The sequence below is a fragment of the Prosopis cineraria genome, unplaced genomic scaffold (genome assembly GCF_029017545.1).
Source record: "Prosopis cineraria cultivar Desert tree isolate PC_DT_omini unplaced genomic scaffold, ASM2901754v1 PC1, whole genome shotgun sequence".
NCBI lineage: Eukaryota > Viridiplantae > Streptophyta > Magnoliopsida > Fabales > Fabaceae > Prosopis > Prosopis cineraria.
The window spans coordinates 49,238,336-49,265,097 of NW_026555332.1; the positions used below are offsets into that span (position 1 = coordinate 49,238,336).

Here is a 26,762-nt window from a genome sequence, read left to right on the forward strand (position 1 = left end):
GCACAGCTCCTTGTTATGAGAAATCTTCTTTGAAACTTTCATGAGAGGTATAATTCTGTTCTGTCCAAATTCTATCGTCGTTATGCTGGGCACTGCTAGACTTTCATGAAAAGTGTGTTGTATTACGAGCGAACAGGGCCAGTTTTAATTTAATTTTCAGAGTGATAAAAAGGTTGTGTTGCCTACGGCTACATGATATGATGATTGATTAAATATTCAATAGTTACACATGTTTCTCCATGTATTACACGGTCGTGATTAGAGAATATGGCTGGTTTTGTTATATATTTTATTGAAGGTATTGATTATATTGATATATATATATATATTGATAATTTTTATTAAATAATTGTCACTTGAAACATTATTTTCCCTTGGTAAATAATCACTCAAAGCATCAATCGCTCAGCCTGTTCAGAGAAAACTCGCGTGATCGGAATTTTCAATGCTCTAAATTATTACCCGTATATTGCTTAGGGCGTGTAGGTGGGGTTAAAGTAATAGTAATAAGTAATGAAGTGTACACTAATGATGTCATCTTATACTCATGCTCTCTTATCTCTCTGACGTGCATGTTTCTGCGTGCTTTTTACATTAGCCATCTAACTTTTCACAGAACGTACGTATACTCTGTCCCATTTTCCCACTATAATTTTTTTGGTGTTGATTTTAATTAATTAGCTAATAGATGTCAAGGAAATTAAATGCACATGCATGGGAAAAAACTAATTCTCAATATTTTTGTAGTCCAAACTAAATGCGATATTTTAAACGTGTGTTGGTAATAGTTGCCACGGAGTAATAGTTTTCTGCTGAGAGGAAGGGGACAAAAATTTCAGCTACGTACGTATCATTAGATGGGGCAGTTAGCCGGGCCAGAAGAAGAAGTATGACGGGGAAAATGATCTGCAAAATTCTTTTTTTTGGGACACGGCAAGAAGTTGTGTAACTGGGAAGAAAATGAACCGTCACTAACACTTTTTCCTGAGCAATGTCATATCTGGTGCAATACTAATGGGAAAGACGGCTTTATTGAGAAAAGGTAATTAGAGGGGAAGGAAAGGACAAAAGGGTACATTGACAATTTTGTGGTGTGGAAGAAGTGTGGGGACCAGAAGAATATGTTGGGTGGATGCCGAGTGATTGGCGGTAATAAAGGCCCCTGTCTCAAAGCTCGTGGATGGCTGGTCGTTCTTCCTCCATCGCTGCACCTAGTCATTCCCTCTTTGGTCTATTCACATTAATTAATTGATTATTATATTTCCTCCGCACTATATTAAGCCTTAATCTATATTTATGACATCATGACCTATGCTGATTAATTTACTTGACCAAACTTCTTGTCGTAGGCTCGTGGCATCAATCTTCCGATGATTACATACTCCCTCTGGTGTTATTAATTTATGGGGTGGGGAGAAGATTTTTTTTTATTTATAAATCATTTTATTAAATTTTCAATATAAATTTCTCCTTTTATTTTACATTAAGTGTTGAAAAAAATATTTTTAAAGTATATACATTTAATTAAAATAAATTTGAAAACTTGTTAAATTTGAAGATAAGGTTGATGGATTTTAAATTTTTTTTATTCCTATGAAACACGTTTAAATCAAGTTTTTTCAGATACTCAAGGCTCGAAGATTACTTAAGAACTTCTCTTTTTACCATAGTTTTTAAATATCTCTCAGTTTCAAATGATAAGGATTAAAGGGAGGAATCACACCAAAAAAAAAAAAAAGTAATTTAAGCATGTAGCATTGGAAAAGGCAGAGTATACGAAGAATCCAAGGGTCCACCTCTGCCACGAACTGTCCTACCCCAACCCCACAAAACCCCTCTCTCAACAACAACAAAAAATGGAGAGAAGAGAGATGGGGCGGTGCCCGGGGTGGAAGGGAAAGTCACGTGACGAGGATGTGGTCGTGACAGGTGGAGTGTCCATGTTAGGCCCCTAAGATAATGGCTCTCCCCCAACGGATTATTGTTGATTAATTTATTTGCATTTAATTTATAATATGTATAAAATTAAACATGATAAATTTAGAATTCTTTGATGCAAAATGATATACGTGGATATGCGTTTTTATAATTATTTTATTTTAAAAAATGACTTTTTTTTTTAATGTTGCTGTTAAGAGATCAGATATATGGTCAATGATTGGGAGCAAGATGCGGAGCTGAGTCGTGCTTACTCGCCACGTGTGCCTTCCAGAATCCACAGTGGACCGTTTAGATCTTTCTGTCTCTTGATGGATGCCGGTGACAAGCACTGCACATCATCTGACACGTGCTTACCATCTGGCCCTTCTTCCTCCATCTTGCTTCCACGTGTTTATACCGTCTCATAATTAGATCCCCAGCCCTCAGGGGCGCTGCCCCCACTTTTAGCTGGGATTGACTTCTCTTCACCTTGTCCTTTTCACTTTTCATCTCAGCTGTTAAATTTACTTTTAAATGATTAAAATTAATATTTTATTAAATTAATTAATTAATTATTTTCACATTTTAATATTTTATAAAATTTTATATTTTAATAATAATTTTATGCAACATTGAAACTTAATCATTTAAAAATAAATTTAATAATTAAAATAAAAACTGAAGAAAAAATAGAAAGAGAAAAAATAAAGAGGAATCAGCTTACTTTGACCTGGCTCTTAAAGTTTTAATGGAGATAATGAAATTTTTTATTTTTTAAATTTGTCAAGATTATTTATTTCCACCTCAAATTTTAAATCATATAATAAAATCTTTAAATTTTTATAACTTTGCTTAGTTCTCATGATTTAAAAGAAAAATAATAACAGTGTTATAATTGTACAGTGAAAATCACCCTATCAAAACATAGTCATCACCTCTTATTATTGGTTGGCCTTTTCATCATCATGTTCATCATTCTTTTGGCAAGTTTTTCGTTGTTGATTCATGGGAGAAATTCAGGTAAAGACCATTGTGGAGAATCAATTTTAAGCAGGTTCAAAAAAATTTTAAAATTTCAGTTTAGTTAAGGAAAGAAAAGTTAAAAAAATTTTGACAGTAAAAATATCAAAATATCCTTCACTTATTATGTAAAATTACTAGTTATTAATTTTTTACTGTACTTGTTAATTTATTAATATGAGTTGTAAATTATATGAATTGATATGTCAATAATTATATAAAATTTGACATCAATTTTTTAATCATAAGCAATAGTATCAGTTGTTAAATTGTTAATTTTACTTGTTAATTTATTAACATTAGTTGTAAATTACTATTAGGTCTTGTAATTTATAACTTATGTTAATAAATTAACAAGTAAAATAAATAAATTAAATACTAATATTACTGATTGTTTGACAAACGGATGTAATTTTTAAGTGATATTGATAAATTAACAAGTGCAGTAAGAAAATTAAAAACTAATAATCTTGCATAACAAGTGAAGAATATTTTGATATTTTTATTGTTGAAATTCTTTGGATTTTTTTTCTTGAATTGGATTAGAATTTTAAAATTTTTTTAGATCCACCTGAAATTAATTCTCTACGATGATCCTTAATTGAAATACTCCCTTGATTCATCATGTATATCACAGTTCCTTCATCTCAGAAGCTGAGATAAACTTGAAAAAACAAAAAGATATATAAAACAATCTTGAAGGATTTAATTGATAAATATTAAATTTTAAAAATAAAACTGATAATTGAAATAAATTTAAAGGAATAAAATTTTTATCATCATCTCATTCTAGAGTATAATAGCAGCAGGGCCGTGTGAAGATATTTTAAGGCCTTTGGCAAACATGTGTAATTATCCTTTAAAAAAAATCCACTGATCATTTTTCACAAAATTATATATTAAAATTTTATAGTATAGTAATTCTAATAAAATACTAAATTAATTTAATAGTTAAATAAAAATTAGTATTGACAAAATACTCCTACCCTATCTTATATATTGAGATAGAATATTAATACTAATATGGGATAGCAATACATTTTAACAAAAAAGATATAATTAAGACTAATAATATTAACACTTAGTGTGAAAAACTAATAACAATTATACAAATTATAAATAAGATTTTAGTAAGGCTTAAAAGTGTCGTATTGATAGTTTAAAATTATACAAAATCTTGATATTAATATTTGTCAATGTTTTAGGCTTTGGAATGAGAAAAGGAGAAAACAAAAAGTGAGACTGTGATAGGAATTTAAAGCAAGCTAATGTAACACAAATTAATGTATTATGAATCTCATTATTCTTTTGTTATGCAGATAATGAATTTAACTCAATAATTAATGTTATACTGGGAATGGTTGGAACTTTTCAATTGAAAAAACAATCAACACTTTTTATTCTTTTTCACTTACAATTAAATATATAATAATATGAATATCAATTACACATATATAATAGAGGTATTAATATATTTTTTTGGAGGCCTAAGGCAATTGTCTCACTTACCTTGTGGCTTCCATGGCCCTGAACAGTGGTGTGAGAAGTTACTCTAATGCGCGTAAATAGAGAAAGATTGTAAGTTTCATATTCAATGTGATGAATGATTGGGTTAAGTTTCCTAGCGAGGATATCTTGATCCTCATATCCCTATCTTTATGAGGACGAAACTCCTCCCCGTAAGAGAAATTTGATCTGTGGTGAATGTGCATGTTTACTCTTCTTGATTAAGAAATGGTTATTAGCCTTACCTATGAAAAAATTAGTAATTAAGTAAGGGCATGTGGCTGTTTGCGAATTTGATCCATTTAAAAAAAAAAAATCTGCAACAATTTTAATTTTGTCATTAATTAGAGATAAGGAAGTTTTAAGCGAATTTCAAAACTTCTTACTCCATGATTTAAGTTTATTGAATGGATGAATGATGATTAAAAAAAAAAAACGCGATGAAATATCGCACATGGGAAAGCAAAAAGCACGATGATTGTAAAAGACCGTCAAGGCTAGTAAATAATATACCAGGCGCGTGTTATTATGAAATAAATTTTCTCATTCATATAGTGCTTGTTCAATTTTGGCCACTTCAATGGTGGCATTTAAAACTTTCCTGAATTAATCACAAATTCAAAGAAAAGCATTGAAAGTAAATGCTCCCCTCGACTAGGCAGTGTAAAAATCATCCAATCCTATTTAATTTAAATAAACTTGGCCAGTCTGATCTGATTTTGTAAAAAAATTGATATAAAAAACTAAAAAGATCAATGAGATTAGACTTTATCTTTTAGCTAAATTGAATATGAGATCAAAATTTTATACCACTTAGCTTGATTTGGTCTTATAAAATTATTTTAATATAATTATAATTATTAGTTGAAGTTTGTTGTTAGCTTCTTGTTGCAAGGAAAGATAGCAATCAAGGATTATTGATTAAAATTAATATTAGTTAAGAATCAATTGTTGTCAAAACTCTAATAAAAAACAAGCTTGAATAATCTATTATTAATTTAAAATAAATTATTGCTAAAACTCGAATGAATACTTATTGATAAAAAATTAACCTGAAATAACAAATATCTATTCGGGTTTTGACAATAGATAACCTTTGATTAATATAAATTTCGATCAATAATCCTTGATTACTATTTTCCCTTGTTGTAATATAGTTTAGATATGTTGAACTTTGTTGAATTTTGTTATGAATTTGAATCCTTTAAGTTGTAATTGAAATGTTCTTTGTTTTTATTGGAGATTGTTATAAATTTATTATGGTTAGCTTTTAATGTTTTGTGATAACTTTTATATGATTATAAATATCTTTGTTATCATAATTAAGTTGATCAAATTGGAATGAATTATTGTCTCTTATAAGGAAAAAGGGGAAAAAAAAGCAAAGTGAGGTACTAGAATTATCAAGATGAGTCTTCCAATTTTATGAACTAATTTGGGTCCTATTTAACTTCAAGTTAAGCCTATACTAAATTAGATTATGTTATATTTTTTTCATTTATTAGTAAATGTGCTTGTTTTCTTTATTTTTTTATTCATTATCTTTAATGTAATTAATGAGGGTAGTTTAAACATTCTACTCAATGGCATAAGAGGGAAAATGTGAACATTTTTTAGAAAATCAAGTTGTAAATCAACTTTTTTTAAGACATATAAGTTAGTTAATTAATTATTTATAGTGTGGTCCGGAGAAATATGCTTACTTATTTAAATTATTGACTCAGTCTAACGGATATGAAAGAGAGAGGGAGAAGGTAAATGTGAAGGAGGGTGCTGAGTTTAGGGGTCACTATTCGTGTGCTAAGAACTATATCTATATACAAGAAATTATACCTAATTTGAAAAACAAGTTATATTATTTGTAATTGCTGAATGATGACATTGAATCAATTAATGAATAAATTATGTCCAAGCTTCATTATAGAACAAAACTGATCTTGAATGATTAAATATCAAACTTTTCCCTCGATAAACTCATACGATATGCTAGCATAATACAGATATCATCAATATAAAATATAGAGTCCATTTCATGCTATACTTACTATTTTTTTATGAAATCATGTTATACCATATTATTACTACATAAATAATATGGCCAATATTACGAAAATACATAATTGACAATTATTGAATAAGCAAATTGCTACACTACAGAACATGATGCCTTGCGCCCCCATTCGGCGTTTTCATTCACTGTTCACTACAATGATCCTTTTAAAACAGTTTAAATTTAAAGTTTTTAATTTGTATTGTATTTTTTTCACATGTTGGGAAAGTTTGATCAAAACAAAAAATGAAAGAAACATAAAATAAAATAAAATAAATTTTTTTTGGAATGGAAATTAAATTAAATTTAAACCGTTCACATCATATATCACACACACACACACACACACACAAAAAGATGAGAACCCAATGCTTGTAAGGTGAGTATTCTCCCCTCTCCTCTTTCCACCCTCTTTCATTCTTTTTATTTTTTCACTATTAAATCAAAATTAGATACTTCAAATTTGATCTACTAATTAGCATGAGATGCGGCTAGAGATTTTTTACATAAGTACATACATAAAGTGCCCTGATCTAACTTAGCCTCTTCCTGTCAGATTCCAGCAACTACGATTGAGTTCTGTTTGGACAACTATAAATAATATCATAACATGGAAATGCAAAGGCGAGTAATTGACCCATACGCACCAAGCTACGTGCCGGTGTCAACGATGGGCATACTTATTTAATTTTCCTGCATTTATTCGATTGTAGGATTTTTTAAATGAGACATCATCATATTTTAAAAGGAAATTTGGAATAGCAAGTAGCAACACACACACAAATGATATTAATAATAATAGAATGAATCAGTTCACTAGCTAAGATAAAGAAAATCCACCATTGACCAACAAATTAAGCCAAAACCAAACCAAAAAAGAAAGAGACAAGAAGTACATATTGTTTTTCGTCCACCAAAGCAGGACACATTTAGAAGTATAGACAGTTAATGCAACCCAGTTGGGCTTGGATAAGAAGTGGACGCCTGAGCCAGAAGTGACAAAATGAAGGTCCAGATCCGAGCAATAAATCTCAAATATTGACAGATCTAAGTAAAATGTCAAAAAAATACAGATTTCCAAAAACTACTAATAATCTCATCCTCAAAACGTCAGGGTCAGTTTTTCTGTGATCACAAAATTCTGGCACTTCATTTCAACACTACATGCACCTTATCAGACTAGTTGGACCGCATTATCAGCAAAAATGGAGATTTACAAAAAACAAAAAAGAAAGAAAGAAACAAAACAAAACAGAAGGTACAGTCAGGGAAGTGTATACCCTGGAAGTGGCAGTGCAGATAAACACATGAGAAGATACAACATGATACAGTGCACTCATACACACTGTTGGAGTTGCACGATGGCTAGGCAATGGCACCAAAGAGTAACACTGACCGAGGGAAGCACTTCGCTCCTTTTCTCTTTAGAGCATGTTCGGAGTGAGAAAAGTGCAAAAATTAGGAGGTTTTTAAAGAAAGGTTTTATTTACATTTAAATCAAGTGAAATGCGTAAATCCAAACTTTTCCTTTTTCCTTATCCTCCATTCTTTTCAATCCAAACAAACTCAAAAGCTTGAACTAAAATCCTATCCTCCGTTCTTATATGAAGAGCATCCGCTTACATGTGCAAGATAAGATGCCAGCCCAAAGCTGCGCAACAGATCCCTTATTTGCCAAGAGTTCACCGATGCTTAATTGAAAGCACCCCCAATTTTGCTCATAGTATTTTATAGTCCCTTTTTGCCAATACCAGCGTCTTCCATCATGGCAACAAACTCGCTGTAATCAATTCGCCCATCCAGAAATAAGCATAACATACAGGTTACAGCGTTACCCAAAAAAAAAAAAAAGGGCGAAAATGAAATGGCATCCATAATTTTTTTTTTTTCAGTTTTTGGGAGAAAGGAAGGGAAAACAAGATGGAAAAAATAAGTTCCTCTTTTATAAAGCACAGTCTCAATTTCCCTCACACAGCATATGAACATTTTTTATCATTCAATAAGACATCACTTTTTCAGAGAAATGGCATGCATAAAGTCTGCGTGCATCGTGTGAGAGAGACATAAAATTGCAAAGCCAGAGATCTACAACAAATATATATGGAGGATCCTCTATTTATGTAGCACACTGATATTGAGGTCCATGAGAAAAGATGTGAACTAGTAAAACATAATAAATTACATTATCCCGGTCAACTTCTTTTATCATGTCATCTAGTTGAACATCTAGCAGACCAAACTGTTCGCAGGCGTGTTCAAGTTCATCTCGTGCAATGTACCCACTCCCATCTTTGTCAAAGTAGTTGAAAGCTGAAAATAGATGTTCCTCCCTGTGAACCTTGTTTGCATTAAGCATGGCTGCTAAGAATTCACCATAGTCGATGGTACCACTGTTATCAATGTCTGCCTGAATTTTAAACAACAAAAGCCACAAGGTTAAACAGATGGAACACAAGACCAATCCTTTCAGTTGAACACAATAATGCATTATTTCATCCCACTGCAACTCAATGGTCCATAGGTGGTGTCAGGCAGGGTTCACGTCACAATAATACCAAGACTCAAGGTAGAGAGACAACACTCCACTCACAAAAATAATTCCACAGAATGATGGCCAAATTAGAACAGGAAGGGGAAGAATATGTTCTCCTTTCACATACTTCCTAGCACATGCCAGGAAAGAAGAAGAAAACAGCATCCTCCTTTTGCAGTGTATAACACGCTTACCGCTTGCAACAAGCTGGCAATTTCAGGTTCCTTGAGATTGGCACCCGCTCTCTCCAATCCATTTTTCAGTTCCTCTAGAGTAATGTGTCCGCTATTGTCTGCATCTATCATCTTGAACATTTCTTTCAGCCCTCCAATTTCCTCCTCAGACAGACTTTCAACAATTACCTTCCAAAGGAAAATACAGGGAGTCAAACCAGACAACCCAAGTGACAACATTAAATAGTAGTTCGGAACAAACTCTAACCCTGTTTACATGCAAATACAATATTACTCAAGCAAATAATTTCTTACATAATTTTTTCCATTTATAAACAGCTAAAACACTATCAGCCATAAAAAAGACCATGAAGCATAGGCATATGCATCACAAGGAAATAGGAAACAAACTCAAAACTAAATACTAGTTTTGCACCAGACCTGAACTTATATGCCCATTACAGATCTGAATATCAATGACAATTGGTAAAAACAGCATTAGTCTCACACCTCAGTCCAAGGTTGCAAAATTTTAATCCTTAGCTTGGAAATAAAATGAAGAGAGAAAGGGCTAAGGGCAATGAGAATGAGAAGGAAATGATTCTATCATTTGTTTGGATGTGATATAAATGAGGAGATAGGAATTAAGAAAATTTTAAATTACAAATGCATCCACTACTAATTTTTGTTGAGAAGGAATTTTAAGGGCACTTGTATAATTTAGAATACTTTCACCTAAAGTTATGATGCTATTCACTTTCTGTTCATCTATGTAGAGATATTTTGCCGCCATTTAGGTTATCACTTCCATTTCTATGATATTCCCCTTTGTTTTCCAAAGTACACCAAGAGACTTTTACTTTGAATCTCAATCCTCTCACGATCATCCCTAAACTCCCAATGCTTACAAAATGTAAATATCATAAACAATAAAAATCATGTTTGTGTTTGATTTTTAGAGAGAGATTTTCAGTAGATTCTGGGGTAAAAAAAGTCAAGAACAAACTGCCAGTGTCTTAATCCAAGAGTTACACTCGTAATTTGTGACACAGAAATCTTTCTTTGCACTCACACACAGAACAACATCACATAAGAAACATGTTAAATAACTTCCAAGTTGGACTTTCAATCTCAAGTTGATGATGGGTACTCACTCGAATGACCATCTTCTTAAGCTTGTTCATAGCAGAAAATTTTTTCAAACGAGATAAAACAGCAGAATCAAGAGGTTTGTCAGAAGCAACACTGTCAACTTGAACCCAAGGGTGGCCTGCACATCAAGAGCTCATTCTAATGGACTCGGGTATTTAAAGATAATTTTACTAGGCCTCAATGTATGGTATTCATTAAGAACAATCATATGAGTAGATCAATTGACCTAACTAGGATGAAAGCTTAGATTTAACATCAGGTTTGTTACAGATATAACCGGGAAAAAAAAAAAAACCGCAGGGTTCAATAATTATGCTTTCCTCTATATGCTTAATTGAACTGGCTAAATGCCAATATACTTCACATTCTTTGTAGCTGGGAATTGTATGAAATGCCAAATTTAATAAGAAATATGCTTTTGATCTCAACCAACCAGCTGGAACAAACCGTCAGAATCTGTTTTACCAAAAAAAAATTAGAATATGTTGCAGACAGCATCAACTCACTTTTTAGAGACTGTGATAAGTAGTTAACTAACAAGATAAACTTTCATATAAGGCTGTTAAATCTAAACTTAGGGAGAGTGTAAATTGTGAACTTTTCAAGGTTGCAACTTGGACAAATCATGTAAAAGAGCAACATGCATACGTACAAAGAACTTCATGTGCTGTCATCCTATTTTTAGGGTCCTTTATTAGCATTCTACGGATCCTTTGCACTTTCAGATATGCTAGGCCATGGTTCAGAGATAAAGTCAGGTTCTCCTCTCAAAATTTGCTCAAAAATTCCTTCCTCAGTCTCTGGTCCATCACAAAAGATTTTACAAATTTTTATGTGATTCATATACACCTCAAACACAAATAGATATTACAAAGAAATTAACACAACAAGGTCAGATGGTATATCTTTCTCACCATCCCAAAATGGCGGAACTCCACATAGTAATATATAAATGATCACCCCAGCACTCCAAACATCACATTCTTGACTATAGTGCTTCAGCACAACTTCAGGGGCCACATAATATGGGCTGCCAACTACATCGGTGAATGATTGACCTGAAAGGATAAATATTTTCCTAATTTGAATTGAAAAGTTCTTAATAAGCACAAGAAATTGCAAGAGCTGAAGTGTCAACAAGCTTAAAGACAATGGTACACAGTCTATCATGCAGCACCCAAGTAATCTGCTATGGACCTCAGGTCACATTGCATAGTCGTTCTAAACAATAGCTCTTAAGATCCAAGGATAATATGATTGAAAGTTTATTAATTACAATTGTTGTTTGCAACTTGAGTAAACGAACCCTGCATTGTGCTCACAAGTTTGATATCTAACCCATGTAAACAGGTTATCACTCTTTCTATCTGTAGAATTTACAAAAAATACTCCTACTAAAACAAATAGGTTCCTTTTGGGTCCTTTTGGGTACGTTGATTGAATTTGTTGAGCAAGACACTCAAGTAACAGAAGGCAGTTGTTTTTGACTGCTGATTGTCCTATTGTATCTACAAAATTTGCGGGGGGAAAATCTTCTCCCCATTCAACTAAAAATAAATTAGACATGAAAACAATTAACAATAGCTGCTTGGAGATTTTGAATAAAACAAAAATTAATTTGCAATTTTCCACAGAGAATTACTTGATTGGAAACATGGATTTTAAAATGGAACATTGGGGAGGTAGTCAAGAAAACAAATGGGAAAAGAAGCCATCTAACTTTGTTTCCCTTTTCTTTTTGAACTACGCATTGTAACATAAAGACTTTACTTAATTTGACCAGCATTTAAAGAATTAGAGGAGAACTTGGAATGTCTGACAACAAATGGCCCTGAAAGATTCTTGTTCATTGTTATTCAAAGAACTAAGACTAGATCAACACACAGAAAATTTAGCTTCATAAAACAGCTAAGCATTTCCTATTGAACAGTGACATAGGCTGAGTCTAGAAGCATGGATCACCAAAGTCAACGGATATGGTAAACAGATGAAAGGACTCGGATCAATGCTACTCACGGCTGTAATAATCATCTCAAATATACAAGAAGCTATACTGTTTACAGACCAGCCACCTCAGAGTCTAGTTATGACTATACCAGGTTGGAAGAACACAGAAAGCCCAAAATCTATTGTCTTGAGAAATGAATCTTCTTCCTGGCCGGAGAACAGAAAATTCTCTGGCTTCAAGTCCCGATGCATGACACCCAAAGAATGGCAGGCCTCCACAACACGGAGTAAACGGAGTATTACCCTTGCGAGCTCAGCAGCCTTCCTCTCAGTGTAGTGTCCTCTCTGTATGATCCTGTCAAAAAGCTCCCCACCAGAACAAAATTCCATAACAAGATTTACGGCAACGGCGTCCTCGTATACACCGACTATTTGTATCACATTGGGGTGACCAACCAAATGGCGCATTATCTGAATCTCCCTTCTAACATCTTCCACGTCCTCAAGAGTTGTCAATTTTCTCTTGGCGATCGTTTTACAAGCGAACTCTTTTCCAGTTGTCTTCTCTGTACAAAAGAATGTCGTCCCAAATTGCCCTTGTCCTAGCTTCCTCCCCAGATACACATCCTTCAAGTTTTGAGTTTTTCTTCCTAACACCGATTCAATTTGACGTCCAGCACTGGACGCTCTTTTAACGTGAATGAATTTGTCAGCTTTCGCTGCATCAGCGGGAGGCTTTTCAGGCTCCCATGGTTTGGATTCGACATCGGCAATCTCCATCGTTTCAGGTCGTCTACTCTGACCCGCACCTGAAGGGTCAGGACCCTCAGGAGCAGTGGAAACTTTGGAGGAATCAGGAGCTGCATTTGCCGGAGTTCTATCCGTGGAGGTGACATCCGGCCGAGGAAGCCTGCCGGCCGGAGGGCGGTCTCGCCAGACAGCGGCCGAAACAGATTGCAAGACACAGTTATTGCCCATCAAAATTTATGTTTTTAGCGCGTTCGCCACTGGCCCTTTAACATCAAATTGGGAGACAGTAAATATCATTTGAATCCGCTTCACAGAAGGGAGCCGCATCGATTCTAGGGATTTGGAATTGTCCCATGACCCAATAGGCCGGATTTTGTTTCCTATGAATGGTAAAATCAATTGATTGTTTAAAGAAAAAATAATTAATACTCCTATGTCACTCGTTCTTGGGATCTTTTCATATTTTTATGATCAATCGATATAAGACATTGTATCAGAGTCAGGGGTTAAATGTCCCTTCGGAACATCCGATAAAATTCGGGAGTTTGAAGAAAGAAAGAAAAAGAAACGAATCCATAGAAAGCGTTTGGATTTTATGCCCTTGATGAAAGATCATGTAACATCTTTCTTCGGCCTCACTCGTGCTCTCTTGACAAACAATATCCATGCACACATGCACATCCTACGGGTTGAGTTTCGGTACAAACCCCAATTGCGATGCCACGTAAAATTTTTTTCCGATCACCATACTTGAACAAAAATTAATATTATTCGTTCAAACGGATTTCTAGGTTTTTCCTTTTTGGTATTCTTTTTGAAACCGACTTCCATGTGAACAATACATCGCACATCCCCTTACAATTTCAACAATTCGCTGTCAGCACCTTGCCAGCTGAAGTTTAAATTTTCTGTAATTTTATGACGCCATTATTTAAAAGTTTACAACAATTCGTTCAAAATTCATAATAGCTGATGAAAATGTTTGAAAGTTATATATATATATATATTTATATATTTGCATTATATATTTTAAAGTACTTGTTGGTTCAATGATTTCCTACAATTTGAAAAACAAAGGATTGGCTTCTTATTGTCTTAAGTAGATTAATTTATAAGATTAATTATTATAAATAAATATATTTTCTCATATACATTATAAACAAAAAAGCCTATATATAGATCATTATAAAGTGGTTGTCAAAAATCAATCCAGCAATTGAAATGTCACAATTTAATTAAAATCTTGATATGATTTAATGTTAACAAAGGAGAGATAATAACAAATGAGTTTAATTAGTTACAATAACGGACTGAAAAGCATTTAGGGATAAAATTGTATTTTAATTCATAAAAAGTGAGTCTGAATACAAACGTTAACAACAAATAAATTCATTTTGAGGTCCCTCCCCCCAAAGTAAAATTCTCCTCATAAAAACTACTCTCCCAAATTATAACAAAATTTTTAAAGTATTTTGTTATTTCAAAATATGAGATAATTTAATAAAAATAAAATTTTATTAATAATAATTTTATAATACCATCTTTTAAGTAAAGAGAGAATTGCAATGATTTTTATATAACAATTAAATGTGTAAATTTAAATTTATATTAAATAAAAGGAATTTTTAAAAACTTATATTTTTGTTTTAAAAAATAAGTTTATAAAATGTTTTTATTAAATTTTATTAATATATATAATATTATTTTAAATTTTCTTATAATTAGACTAGCAACAATTTCTCTTATAGAATTTTGTACAATAGAAAAATCATGCTTTGATTTAGCAAAAAATATTATAAAAACTTTTAACGTTCCCAACGGCGTCAGAAACAGGCGGGAAATAAAATTCCGTTTCAAATGTAAGGTTATAATAAATGCAACAAACTTCATCGCCAAGTTCCCACCTGGGCTTAGCTTCACGCTTAACTCCTTACCTCATCCCCTTCTCCATCCGCTCTAACTCGTACTTCAGGCGCCATTGTGCTCGGGAAATTTCTTATTCTAAGAGGTTAGACCACACATATCAAATTCCTATCATTGGAATTGCCCTTTCTTTTCGCTTATTATAATGTTGACAGTGTGAATGGCCGTAAACCGAATTTCCTTCCCTCATTTCGTATACGCTAGAGTTTATGTTGCTTGTTCTCTGATTATGGAAATTATGTTCGGTGTCAAATCAGATGCAGCTCACTCGCTAAATCTGAATGTATCTTGATCAGTAATGAAGTTGCGGTTGCGGATCTCGACCGTCGCATGGCAAATGTCGCACCAACTTCTTTATCTCCCCTCTTTCATCGGGCTGACGCTGGCACAATGGTAAAAAGAGAGTCACCGTCAGAATTGAGAGTAAGTTTCATCAAGCTTTCATATCTTGGTTCTGATGGAAACGCGAATTTTTAAAATTAAGGATAGAATTGAAGAGACTAATATCGAGTTGTATGTATTTCATATGTTTTGCTTGGAGCTGACTATGTGTCATTCTATATTGAAATTATCCGGTGCAAGATTAAGGCTTGCTTGATCTCCTATCGATTAGCTTGTTGCATCCTGTTAAGCATTTTTGAAAGATCATGATGATTTTGAGTCAGCTGCATTGGAGTAAAATTTCATATAAGTTTCCTATTCTTTATGGGCAATGTTAACTGTCTCTGAACTCTGGTGCAGGGACAATTCTCATGTCTATATCATCTGTACCTTGACAGGGAGAGCAGTTGAAGAAGGAATATGCTGTAGACCTTGAGTGGTCCTACAAAGTAAGTTTCTGCTTCTCTTTCAAGTAGTTGTTTCACTAGACTAGATTTTAATGACTTGATTTGTTTATTTTTGCAACCTAGTGAGATGGATAACGGGATCAAAAGACGAGGATTATTAAGAAACCCAAGATACACTGACACACGTGTTGGTGAATTATTTCCTGCAAAGATATCCAGGTTTAAATTGTCCTCTGGAAAAGAAAATGCAAAGGTTATTATATTCTTTGAATTCATCATGAGACTTATCTTTAATTTGTCAGTTGACGTCTTGTTTAGATTATCACTGCTTCTAAATGGGTTGAGATTACCGTGTTACTTTATTCAGAAAATTCCACCTTCGAAGCAGGCCAGTAACCTGGAGAATCTTTCTTTCTTTCTTTTTCCTGATTCAACTGCCAAGAGACAGCAAGGAATTCCATGGTTTGTGGTGTTTATGCAATTTCTTTGCCTCAGTATATAAATTTTTCCCTGGTTTGATCCTATTCCTAATTAGCGTCAGGCTGTCAGCTTGAAAATTCTGTTGCTGAAATTCGCAACAACGGTATCTTGCAAGCCCGTCAAACAATTCAAAAGTGCAGCCAAGTTTTTCAGTGTTACTGAGCCTTCATCAGCTGCTGGTCAATCGTCTGCCTTGGCAGCTATTGACTCGGTACACACTAGCAAACCCTTTTTTCTTGGTATTTGCCCCATTACTTCTATTTTCCTTTTCCTGTTGTACTTAGATTCACTTATTTTATAGGGTAAAACATTGAAAGGACGAGCTGCCTTTGAACCTCAAGTTAGTAAAGTTAAAATACTCTAAAAAATAGCTAGCAAACAACATGAACAGTTAGTTATATATTAGCTAAACGTTCTTCGGACTCCGCTTACTGCCATGGATGTGAAGTTGATGTGGAGGACAGCATATAGGAGTTAAGAGACAATGATTGAAGCGTTTGAACATGGAACAAGCTTGCAAAGCCAAAGCTCAAAAGCGGCTGCAGTGTTCTATACCTGCCAAAATGGATACTAGTTAGTATTTAACCTTCCCCAAAACAGAGGAAGGAGAGATGGCGAAGGCTGAAACTTAACCTTCAAGGGTACTAGTTGAAAGTCTTGGGGAGAGGAAATGAACAAGTATTTGATGAAAACACCCACAACCCAAATAATCCAGCGAGCTTTATTCATAGATGTGTCAGCGAGCTCTTCAACACAGTTGACAAGTGCATAAATCATGAAATGTTAAGCCTCTCCCGAATATATATTATTCAAATCCAAGCGTGAGCATTTGGCGAATGAAAAAACGTTACAAAGCTCATCACCAATAATCCATGCAAGAACACAAGCCTTCTTTAAAATGGTGGAAACGGTTTCGATCTCTGACAATTAAGTCTACTTTGAAAACCTTTGAGATAAACTTTGTGGCCGTGTGGCAATCTTCACAGACTCGCAAGTTTTTCACTATGCGTATTGGAATGCAAGCTTTTGCCTTCAGAATTCCAAATGCAATGGCCAATTTTTCACTGTGCCTGTGAAGTGCATCTTCCTTTTCCTCTTCATCTATGTCAAACAATGCATCACCTGTACTTCCAACGTACCCTGCTAATCTGATTTTCTGGAGTATATCTTCCCACATTCTTTCTATCTGCTCTATTTCTGGGTGTGATTTATCTCCAACCATAAATTCATGAATCTTTCCATTCATCTCAATGAGACTACAACCAGGTGGCTTTCTAACTCCTCTGTTCTTCATCATTCGTCTCACGATGCTCGCATTTTCCCACTTGTTAGTGCGTGCATAAATGTTTGAAAGCAGCACGTAATATCCGCTGTGTTCTGGCTGCAGCTGTATCAAAAGCTTTCCCACCCTTTCTCCAAGTTCTACATTTTTGTGAATCCGGCAAGCTCCGAGCAATGCCCCCCACACTGCAGCATTTGGCTTCACTGGCATTTCGAGAACAAATTTCTCCGCCTCCTCCAGTTTCCCCGCTCGGCCAAGAAGGTCAACCATGCATCCATAGTGTTCCAACCTCGGTTCTATACTGTAAACCCTCTTCATACTTTCAAATATTTCCAAACCTCTTTCAACCAATCCTCCATGGCTGCAAGCTGCTAATACTGCTGTAAATGTGATATCTCTTGGCTTAAACCCTGCTTTCACCATTTCAGAAAAACAGTGAAGGGCTTTCTGCCCATAACCTTGCATGGCTAGTCCAGCAATCAAAGCTGTCCAACAAATTGTGTCCTTTTCTGAGAGCTGCTCAAAAACCTGAATAGCTTTCTCGATATTCCCACATTTTCCATACATTTCAACAATAGCTGTTCCAAGGATCAGATTCATAGTCAAGTTGTTTCTTATCACATACTCATGGGCTTTCGCCCCCGTTTCAAGAGCACCTAAATGGGCACATGAAGATATCACACTCACCATCACCACTTCATTTGCCCTCAGTCCTTCTTCCTGAAGAACTTGAAATAATGCGACTGCTTCATCAAAACAATTGTTCCGAGCATATCCACCGATCATAGTGCTCCACGTCACCAAATTTTTCTCCGGCATTCTATCAAACAGGTCGCGTGCAGATTCTACATCCCCGCATTTATTATAACCTGCGATCATGGAAGTCCAGGAGATTACATCAAATCGATGAGTTCTAAGGAAAATGCAGTTCGCTGCCTTAATGTCCCCAGCTGTTGAATACACATGAACAAGGGAATTCTGCACATAGACATCGTTTTCAAACCCATGCTTAATGATTTGACCATGCGCTTGAGCGGCCATAGCAGCAGACTCCAACTGGGCACATGACTTAACCAAAAATGGGAAAGTTAAATTATCAGGAAGAATGCCTGCGCGAAGCGCTTGTGTGTAGTAATGAAATGAATTTTCTGGATTTTCACTGCTTGAGCAGCCGCGGATCAACGCGTTGTAGACAAAGAGATTAGGATTCTGGATTTGGGAGAAGACCCTAACGGCATAATCCAGCAAGCTTGTTCCAACGGTGGTGTCTATACAGAAGGCAACCAAGCGACTGGCTACGAATACGTCGAAGAAGGCAAGGGTTCTTATCATATGAGCATGGATGATATTGAGATCACGAAGATTGGAGCAATATTCCAGAAGCAGAAGCTTGGGGTTCTTAAGCCTCAGCGTTTGCAGGATCAAACTACTGCCGGTCATTTTCGGAGGTTCATGTTTCGGTGGGCTAAGAATCTACAGAAACAAGGTTGAGCACTTCCACATGTTACTATGTTGTCGTATCAGAATTGAGGGATTCAAAGTCAGAGAGCTTTATGGCGGGCTTCTCCCCTATCTGGTCCCGCCTCAAAGTAGATGAGCCATCCTGCGCCCACAACGGCTTTGCTTAAATCCATGTAGAACACGCAAGTCGACCCCGACTTAGACTCAACACTATAAGAATGACTAATGAGGTGGGGTCGCGTCAAAGGATCTGTAGATTTCATACACGGGAGATTAATGAAATCGGTTTTATGATTTCAATGTACCAGATATTTCGCACATGCTTCGTAGACAGAAGGAAAGACCAAGACATCTGCTCTTTGGTAAATATATTTATATATATATTCATTTATAATTTTGTGTGACTTAAAATTCCAATTTTGTTAGCCATATGATTTAAATTTCGATTTCACCACGCAGCATGTGAAATTTCCTTGTATATATTGTCAAGTGCAATAGCTTATTTTTATATCAATCAAATACATACTTAATAATTATCTCACCATATGAAATCAATTTTCATAAAAATAAATATAATTGCAGTTCATCTTTTAATTTAGAGAAAGTTAACAAGGTATTATTCTTATTATTATTATTATTTTCAGCAGATAGATGAAAGAAGATGCTAACAAGGCATTTTTTTTTTCCAGCAGATAGATGAAAGAAGATGCATTTCGCAAATCTTCTAAAAGAGTTCGTAATTTATTCTAAAAAAATTGTTATGCTTTTTTAATAGCAAGAGGATTTAAACTTTTAATCATTATTTATATCACACCTTCGTCATTCCAAGCGGCTTGTCATGATCCATCTACTATTATGCCACTTAATATATTTCAATTGACGTAGCTACATAAACATCAATGTAATACGTCAAGGCTAAATGGATCAGTAGATTGTTTTCACCACAAAAATAGGGGTAACTGGATCGTTACTGTTACTCCGACGTCGTACCATTTTTAAATTATTTTTTTCTAATACAAAGCTAGGGAGAAACCATGTAAAAGAGAAATAAAAATTAAGTCATGTTAGATTTTATTAGAGATTTGTATTTTGAAGGTGGATAATTAAAAATTATTAGATCTAATTATTTTAGACAGTTTAGTAAGCAAACATGTCAGTGCATTTATTTATTTTTCTAAACATATAATCGGAGATGATGGTTCAATTTTCTATAATAAATTCTGACTTTTTTCAATAGCTTCCGAATTTTTCTGAATATTTTTTAATTACTTTAACTCCTTTTATTTTTACCCTCATTTTCTCCTATTTTCCTTAACTGTCCTGTATTTGTATTTTCAGAGTTATGAGCGTTACTTGACCATTTCAAAATCTCATCCTCAATTATCTAGTTGCAAATATAAATTTGAAGAAAATAACAACAAAATCTTGACAGTTTGATCTTTCAAAATACTATAACTTTATTGAGATCTTTAGAAACTTGTCAATCATAAATAAATTTATATAAATAACAAAATTACCTTTACAATAATATTAAAAATTTGACATGTAAAATTATAATTTCTGTTGTAATATTGTTAATATAAAAAAATTATAATCATTTAAATAAAATTTATAATCATTACTTGTTATTTTTAACACTTGTGACAATATAAAAAATTTAACATGTGAAAAATTATTTTACTGCTGCATTATTACAAATAAAAAAAATTATATTAATTTAAATAAAATTTATAATTATTATTTATTATTTTCAACGCATATAGCAATAATAAAAATTTAACATATAAAATTATAATTTATTATTATGAATACAAGAAAAAAATTATAATTATTTAAATAAAATTTGTGATCATTTTATTTTTAATAAAAATAATTTAATTATTTATATAAATTTATTAATAATATAAAAAATTTTAAAAACTTTAATGAAATCTTGACATTTCAACAAATTCAATTATAATTTATATAATTAGAAAAAATTATTGTCATCTTCCCTACAAGTTTCAATATCAGAATTTGGCTTCTTTTAGGATATAGCAGGTTATTGCTTAAATGGATATTAAAAAGAAAACCATGTTTTGCGTTCAAAATTCAAAAGATTTTACTAACTGCTTCAGAATTAATTTACATTCAGGCCCAAAAAAAAAAACAAAAGAACTAAATTGCCATCACTCATTATGCTCTCCGAAGCCAGTATAACTATTAACTAACCTATTCCTCAACTTCTATTAATTATCTCAAAATAAAAAATTATAGTCCCCCAACTTTTCAGGCCAATTACGTCCATCACACAAATTCACAATTTTCTTCTAAATAAAAAATTTAAATTCTTTCTAAAATCAGAAAACTACCAAATTCATACAACAAATGAAGTATTAAGTATAATTTGATTAATATAAAAATAAAAGTTTTTAAAATTAAGAGAAAATTAAATTTTTAACATTCAACACAACAAATATGAAATTTTTTGGTGTAAAATATGAAATAAATTTTTTAAAATATTATAAGCAATATTTATAAAAAAAAATTAGAGCAATTTTCACTTTAAGAATACTTTAAACACTATCAACTTTATGCTAAGGAAATAGAGAAATAAAATAAATAAATAAATGGTGTTCATGACTCTGTCAACAATGCAACTTTCAATACACTTATATTGGAATATTAAATTGAAATTCTATTCAGGCCAATCACATCGTCGTTAACCCAGTCGTACGTATCTACCTCATTTTAAGCCTAAGTATGGACAACATAACAGCACAACCTGCAAGGCCAGATTAGTTTTAAAATGATCAATCCAATCCATTATTACTCCAATTTAATTCTAATAGAACAATGAAAGAAAAATCCTTATCCCTTTGTTCATCTTTAAATGCAATCGACCTATTGCCCTACCTTTCTCCCTCTTATTATTTTTAAAAATTAGCTAATGAATCGTGTATGCCACTCGTGAATTGTCCTCAAAAGGTTCTAAGATAGACATGATGATCATGCAAATTCAGAGCAGCGTACCTCAAGCAAGCCTGTAATTCTCCAACATCTCCGAGTTGTCAACAATCAACTCAAAGCAAGTGGGGCCAGAGTGCAGCTGCAAATTCGTTTTGTCAAATATGACTTGGTCAACTTCTTGTTCTCCTTGCATGCCTGGTAGCCCAATCCCATTCACCGATTCAATTGGGACAAAAATAGCGGACCATCGGTAAACCACAAATTGTCACTGATACTTGATCAAATATACAATATGAATATTATACAAGCTTACATTATCAATACAGAAAGAGACGACATGGGCAAGAACCCACAATCAAACTAGTGGTAAGTGGTGAGATGGAGAAATGAAGTGGAACTACATAGTCCAATAAAGATGAAACTCGAAACATAGTGATGTACAGGAGAACTGTCAAAAGACGTATGCTACAATCTCAACTCAAACTAACCATATGAGCATGTATGCTCAAACCGCAAGTTTCACCAGTCACCCAACAAATTATATTCAATTTTATGCCAGAGGAATAATAGAAAACTGCATAGAACACCATTTTCTGTGTGTCACAATGATCCAGGCAGCAAGAAAGAGAGAGAGAAATCTCAAAGTGGTAGTAGTGTGATTAAAATTCAATCCGCGACTGGTATTCCCACATCTGAGCTTACCCTCTGTAAGCCAGTAAAGAAATTCAAGAATTAATCTCCCACCTGGGTGATTGAGACGCATCTCCGAGGCCTTCCACGTGGCCTCTTGTCCAAAAGCATTAGCAAGCCCACACCACTGGCTGGTAGCCCAAACATATACCTATTGTCAAAGAAATTTTGGAAGATAGATAATATCTGGTCAACGGATTATTCAAGGATACCGTCTCAACCCAATATTAAAAATATTAACACAAGTGGTTCCCAAAATATATGCTAGCATAAAAAGAAGACACCAACTCAATCAAATTGCCAATGTGCGTGTGCCTTGAAGTAATAGTATCAATATGAAGTCACCAATTCAGAGAGAATCCGAAAAGTTCTAGCATAGAATTATGTTAGCAGCTTCTATACCATTATGAGACTATATCTTCCGATAATTTTCAAAATATCCAAACTTAAGCCAATATGAATCAAGTATCATAAGGTCGAAGGAGGAGACTCTACATTGAATTTGTATGTTTCATAAGCATTAGCTGCGTGAATTCTGCAATTGTTCTCTCTTTAAAATAAATTCTTGTGCTAAAATGGTTGCAATTCATTCCTGATTCAGCACAAATTTCAGTAGCCTACTCAGTCATTAGTGACAAATAGAAATCAATTCATGCAAAGCAAAACTATCTTTTTAAGCTATTACAATGATATCTACTTACTTGCTTTGACCAGCTTTTTTCCTCCACAAAACCAACGATATCATCCACTGAATACAAAAAATGAGATAAAAAAATCATGAGTAACAGCACTGAATTTTGTCCTGATGAAAACAATAACACAACAATCATTAGCTTGATGATGCTCAAGACTTCGGGATTCTTTTATCCTTTATTTTGGGGGCCAGGGGGGAGCACTTGCCATTAAAGAATTAATTGAAATGTTTCATGCACTCACTTGATAAGTTAACCGCACCAATATTGAAAAACAAACTTGAAAAAAAAAAATTTGATTTCACTTGGCAATTGCCTGTAAGAAATTTTCAAAAATTTGGGAAATGGAAGTGGAAACCTCCAGCAAGAAACCTTTAAAACCTCAACTGAAGGGCATACAAATGATTAATAAAGAATAGATGAGTAATGGCACCAAAAAAATCAAATAAATAAAACATGGATAGACATGAGAAAGTCACATCCAAAATATGGTAAAAACACGTGTATCATGCCAGTAGATTTTTTTTTTTACCTTAAAAATTGACAAGAATGAAAAACTGCTAATAACAGACGGCTTCCTCATTGTCATTCTCCTTTGCGGTGACATCTCTTTGCACAAATGTTGAGCTATTTCCTTAAGCAGAAGAACCTGTGCTTTATCAGTGCGCATTGAAATGATAGCCTGCCTCATTGATTCCCTATCAGCCTCAAGAGCTTGAAGTCTCACGTAAAGCTTCTTTATGTCAGGATCTTCAAATTCAGCACGATTTAGTGTCTCCATTGGAGCAGTCGAATAATCTTCATGAACAACTCCACTTTTGGACTCTGAAATACCTTTGTCTGGTGTCACTGTATGAACAGAGTCAATAGTGTAAACTCTGTCACCCATATCATCACCAGCTTCTGATGCATAATCTACCCTTCTCAAATGGGAACGATCATCTGGTTGTGAGACATATTCCATCTTCCTAAAGCTCTTGGGAGAATCCACCGTAAATGAACTTGAGTCATTGGATATCTTTCTTGAATGTCTAATCCGCCTTGGAGACTGTCCAACTACCTCCTTCTCTAGAATTGTTTTCCCTGTCTTATTATCCTCATCCACCTGCTGATGAATAGAATTTCTCTCCATTTGGGAGATTCTATTTTCCAAGTTTCTCAACCTATCAGAAGGAGTTTCAACAAATGCATATTTCTCAATATCTGTCTCATCATTGTCAGCATCCATGGCAGTATGTCCACTGCATTTTAAAGGAGGGTAGTCATAGGAGGGCAATTCATATTGATCACTCAATTCCCCCATGTTCAGGCTCATTTCACCTGCAGCCTCTGATTCTGTGAGACCATAACTCATCATCCTGTGCTTATAAGCCTGAATTTCACATGTGAGCGCCTGTATTGTCAGCTCCCTCTTATACAACAAGTCCTCCAGTGCTAAAAGCTCCTCCTGGTCATGTGATGTCTTCTCCTCTGCAAATCGCTTGAACTGCCGGGCTTCCATTTGAATCTCTGCTTTCTCCCTCTGCAACCTCAATATCATAGACATGGCCTCATTTGCTGCCGTTGATGAAGCATTTCTCTCCTCTTCCAATTCAGCGTGTAGATCTTGTATTGCTTGTAGTTGCCTAGCAACTGTCTCCCGTAAGGCTTCACATTCATTTTCTATTTGGACCCGTGCAACTGAAAATGAATCCAACTCGGGTACAGAGAATTTGTCGTCCCGTTCAAACTCACCAAGCTTCCTTTTGACTGTACGAAGCCAGGTTGCCGAAGAATCAGCTGCCAATGAACAACTGCAGGCGCAGTCGCAACATTTTACTGAATTTGTGGAAGATGGAATTGCTCCCGAATCCATAAACCAAATCACATTCGAACTTCAACGAATTGAAAATCACCAAAGGTCTGACAAATCAATAATCTGAGAATAATATATTTCAAGCGAGCTATAGCATCTTCCCTTCGCGTCAACATCAGGCATTCTCTTACACTCACGCTATCCCAAGATCCTTCGTTGTTGTCCCTCACAGACCAAACAATCTCAGGAAAACCTACAAGAAAGAAGAGATAACGACATGAAACCAGATGATAAAACAGATTAACAACGCGAGCATGGTGGAAACGAGATTATTCCAGAGAACAAGGGTCAGTGCCGGCATTTTCGACTTGGAAATAAGCTCAAACCTTAACGAGAAATGAATTCGAGCAGAGTTAAATATTTCTAAAGCAGAGTATTATGAAAAATAAAAACAAAAACCAGAAATAGAAAGTTTAATTAGAAAAAAATAACCTTAAAGAATTAGCTGTGAGGAATCAAGAGCCGCCGGCTGAGGTCGTACGCAGCAGAAATTGAAGCTCAATTTCCTGGAAATTTCACCCTCAATTAGAGGTCCGAAGCAAAATTAAGAAGAGGCCACAAAACAACTAATCAAGAGAGGGGGAGAGGGAGAAAAAGACCAAAACATTCGTCCCCGCTTTCTTGTGAGAGAAGTATGCACAAGCGGGAACGGTGTTTGGAGGGAGGGAAAATAGAACAGGGAAAAAATAAAAGGGAGAGATGATTTGGAAACCCTAGAATGTGATTTTGTTTGTTTTACGTATAGATGCTGCGGGGTTTGTTTTTGTTTGTATCTATTCGTCAGGGCTAAGATTTCTTGAAAATCGTAGTAGTGCTTCTCTCAAATGTCAATGCTGTCCCCAGAGACCCAGAGAGAGAGAGAGAGGGTGCGTAGCTTGTAAGTCGTCACCTTGTATCATCCGCAATAGTGACCTGCCTGATGGCTCGTACTGCTTTCTTCGATTCCAACTTTGAACCTATTTACCGCGTTAGTTCAGTCGTTTAATCCCTCCTCAACTGCGATTTATATATTTTTACCATATAGTATTTCTTAAATTTTATATTGAGGACCAATATTATTCTATCTTTTTACTATTTATTAAGTAAAGATATGAAATTATGATTATTAAAAATTTTCATTTCTTCCTTTCTTTTCCATCTCTTTTAGTTTTTACTTCTAAATGATGAGTGACAATTCATGACTAATTAAAAAATTAATGTTACATAAGTATTTTCAGTTGTAAAAATACTCCAGTTGTCTAATTAGAGGTAAATTTTGTCATAGTGACGTCAAATGTTGATCTTATCTAGACACATATTATTATTGACCTTTTTTAAAAAAGGAAAGTTAGTTTGAGTAACAGATAATCCATTTTTAATATGTGGGCTGTGAAATAGTAGTGCATTTCGTTCCTTTAGCTTGAACGTAAAACGAGATGGATAATTATTTATTAAAAGAACTATATATATTTCATGTAAAAAAATTAATTACGCTAAAATTCATTAACAATTAATAACCTTAGTTTAATTATTAATAAACTAAATAATTAACCTTTTTTTAGGACTTAAATGTAATTTCCTCTTATTTATTTTACTTCCACTCCCTTCCAAC

The 26,762-nt window shown here is 34.1% G+C and overlaps 4 protein-coding genes across 9 annotated transcripts; 1 reads left to right on the forward strand and 3 right to left on the reverse strand.

The window, feature by feature from the left end:
- Positions 1–8,449: 8,449 nt before the first annotated feature.
- Positions 8,450–13,600, reverse strand: LOC129290742 (calcium-dependent protein kinase 20-like). The gene is given in 7 exon segments (XM_054927667.1): positions 8,450–8,903; positions 9,224–9,391; positions 10,357–10,472; positions 11,007–11,062; positions 11,064–11,154; positions 11,269–11,412; positions 12,451–13,600. Coding segments are annotated over 7 exon segments (1,695 nt in total). The 5' UTR covers positions 13,280–13,600; the 3' UTR covers positions 8,450–8,612.
- Positions 13,601–14,889: 1,289 nt separating this feature from the next.
- LOC129317311 (uncharacterized) lies at positions 14,890–16,444 on the forward strand. Of its 3 annotated transcripts, XR_008594975.1 has the most exons (5): positions 14,890–15,059; positions 15,232–15,397; positions 15,716–15,804; positions 15,886–16,015; positions 16,130–16,444. XR_008594975.1 is itself a non-coding variant. In XM_054961686.1 (4 exons), the coding sequence occupies exons 1-4, from the start codon at positions 14,926–14,928 to the stop codon at positions 15,886–15,888; spliced, it is 354 nt and encodes a 117-aa protein (XP_054817661.1). In that variant the 5' UTR covers positions 14,890–14,925; the 3' UTR covers positions 15,889–16,444. The 3 variants fall into 3 exon arrangements, 1 of the variants encoding a protein (XP_054817661.1); XR_008594974.1 differs by having other exon boundaries at positions 15,886–16,444; XM_054961686.1 differs by having other exon boundaries at positions 15,754–15,804; positions 15,886–16,444.
- Positions 16,445–16,583: 139 nt separating this feature from the next.
- Positions 16,584–18,964, reverse strand: LOC129317212 (pentatricopeptide repeat-containing protein At5g06540). Its single transcript, XM_054961610.1, has 2 exons — positions 16,876–18,964; positions 16,584–16,797 (listed from the first exon to the last, which is right to left on the reverse strand). The coding sequence occupies exon 1, from the start codon at positions 18,962–18,964 to the stop codon at positions 17,102–17,104; it is 1,863 nt and encodes a 620-aa protein (XP_054817585.1). The 3' UTR covers positions 16,584–16,797; positions 16,876–17,101.
- Positions 18,965–21,570: 2,606 nt separating this feature from the next.
- LOC129286121 (myosin-binding protein 7-like) lies at positions 21,571–26,031 on the reverse strand. Of its 4 annotated transcripts, none has more exons than XR_008587484.1 (6): positions 25,604–26,031; positions 23,849–25,364; positions 23,326–23,372; positions 23,120–23,216; positions 21,998–22,775; positions 21,571–21,749 (listed from the first exon to the last, which is right to left on the reverse strand). XR_008587484.1 is itself a non-coding variant. In XM_054922146.1 (6 exons), exons 2-5 carry the CDS (start codon positions 25,169–25,171, stop codon positions 22,043–22,045), a joined length of 1,554 nt encoding a protein of 517 aa, XP_054778121.1. In that variant the 5' UTR covers positions 25,172–25,364; positions 25,604–26,030; the 3' UTR covers positions 21,571–21,749; positions 21,998–22,042. The 4 variants fall into 4 exon arrangements, 1 of the variants encoding a protein (XP_054778121.1); XR_008587483.1 differs by lacking the exon at positions 23,120–23,216 and having other exon boundaries at positions 21,998–22,202; positions 22,679–22,775; positions 25,604–26,030; XM_054922146.1 differs by lacking the exon at positions 23,120–23,216 and having other exon boundaries at positions 21,998–22,129; positions 22,679–22,775; positions 25,604–26,030.
- Between the last annotated feature and the right edge of the window lie 731 nt (positions 26,032–26,762).

Bases quoted from the DNA above. Each gene is read 5' to 3' on its own strand.
- LOC129317311 (XM_054961686.1), top strand. From the start codon at position 14,926: ATGCAACAAACTTCATCGCCAAGTTCCCACCTGGGCTTAGCTTCACGC. The intron at 15,060-15,231 runs GTTAGACCACAC...GTGTCAAATCAG, and splicing joins GAAATTTCTTATTCTAAGAG to ATGCAGCTCACTCGCTAAAT. The intron at 15,398-15,753 runs GTAAGTTTCATC...GTACCTTGACAG, and splicing joins AGTCACCGTCAGAATTGAGA to GGAGAGCAGTTGAAGAAGGA.
- LOC129317212 (XM_054961610.1), bottom strand. From the start codon at position 18,964: ATGACCGGCAGTAGTTTGATCCTGCAAACGCTGAGGCTTAAGAACCCC.
- LOC129286121 (XM_054922146.1), bottom strand. From the start codon at position 25,171: ATGGATTCGGGAGCAATTCCATCTTCCACAAATTCAGTAAAATGTTGC. The intron at 23,373-23,848 runs GTAAAAAAAAAA...TTTTGTATTCAG, and splicing joins CATTCTTGTCAATTTTTAAG to TGGATGATATCGTTGGTTTT. The intron at 22,776-23,325 runs GTAAGTAGATAT...CTTTGACAATAG, and splicing joins AAAAAAGCTGGTCAAAGCAA to GTATATGTTTGGGCTACCAG.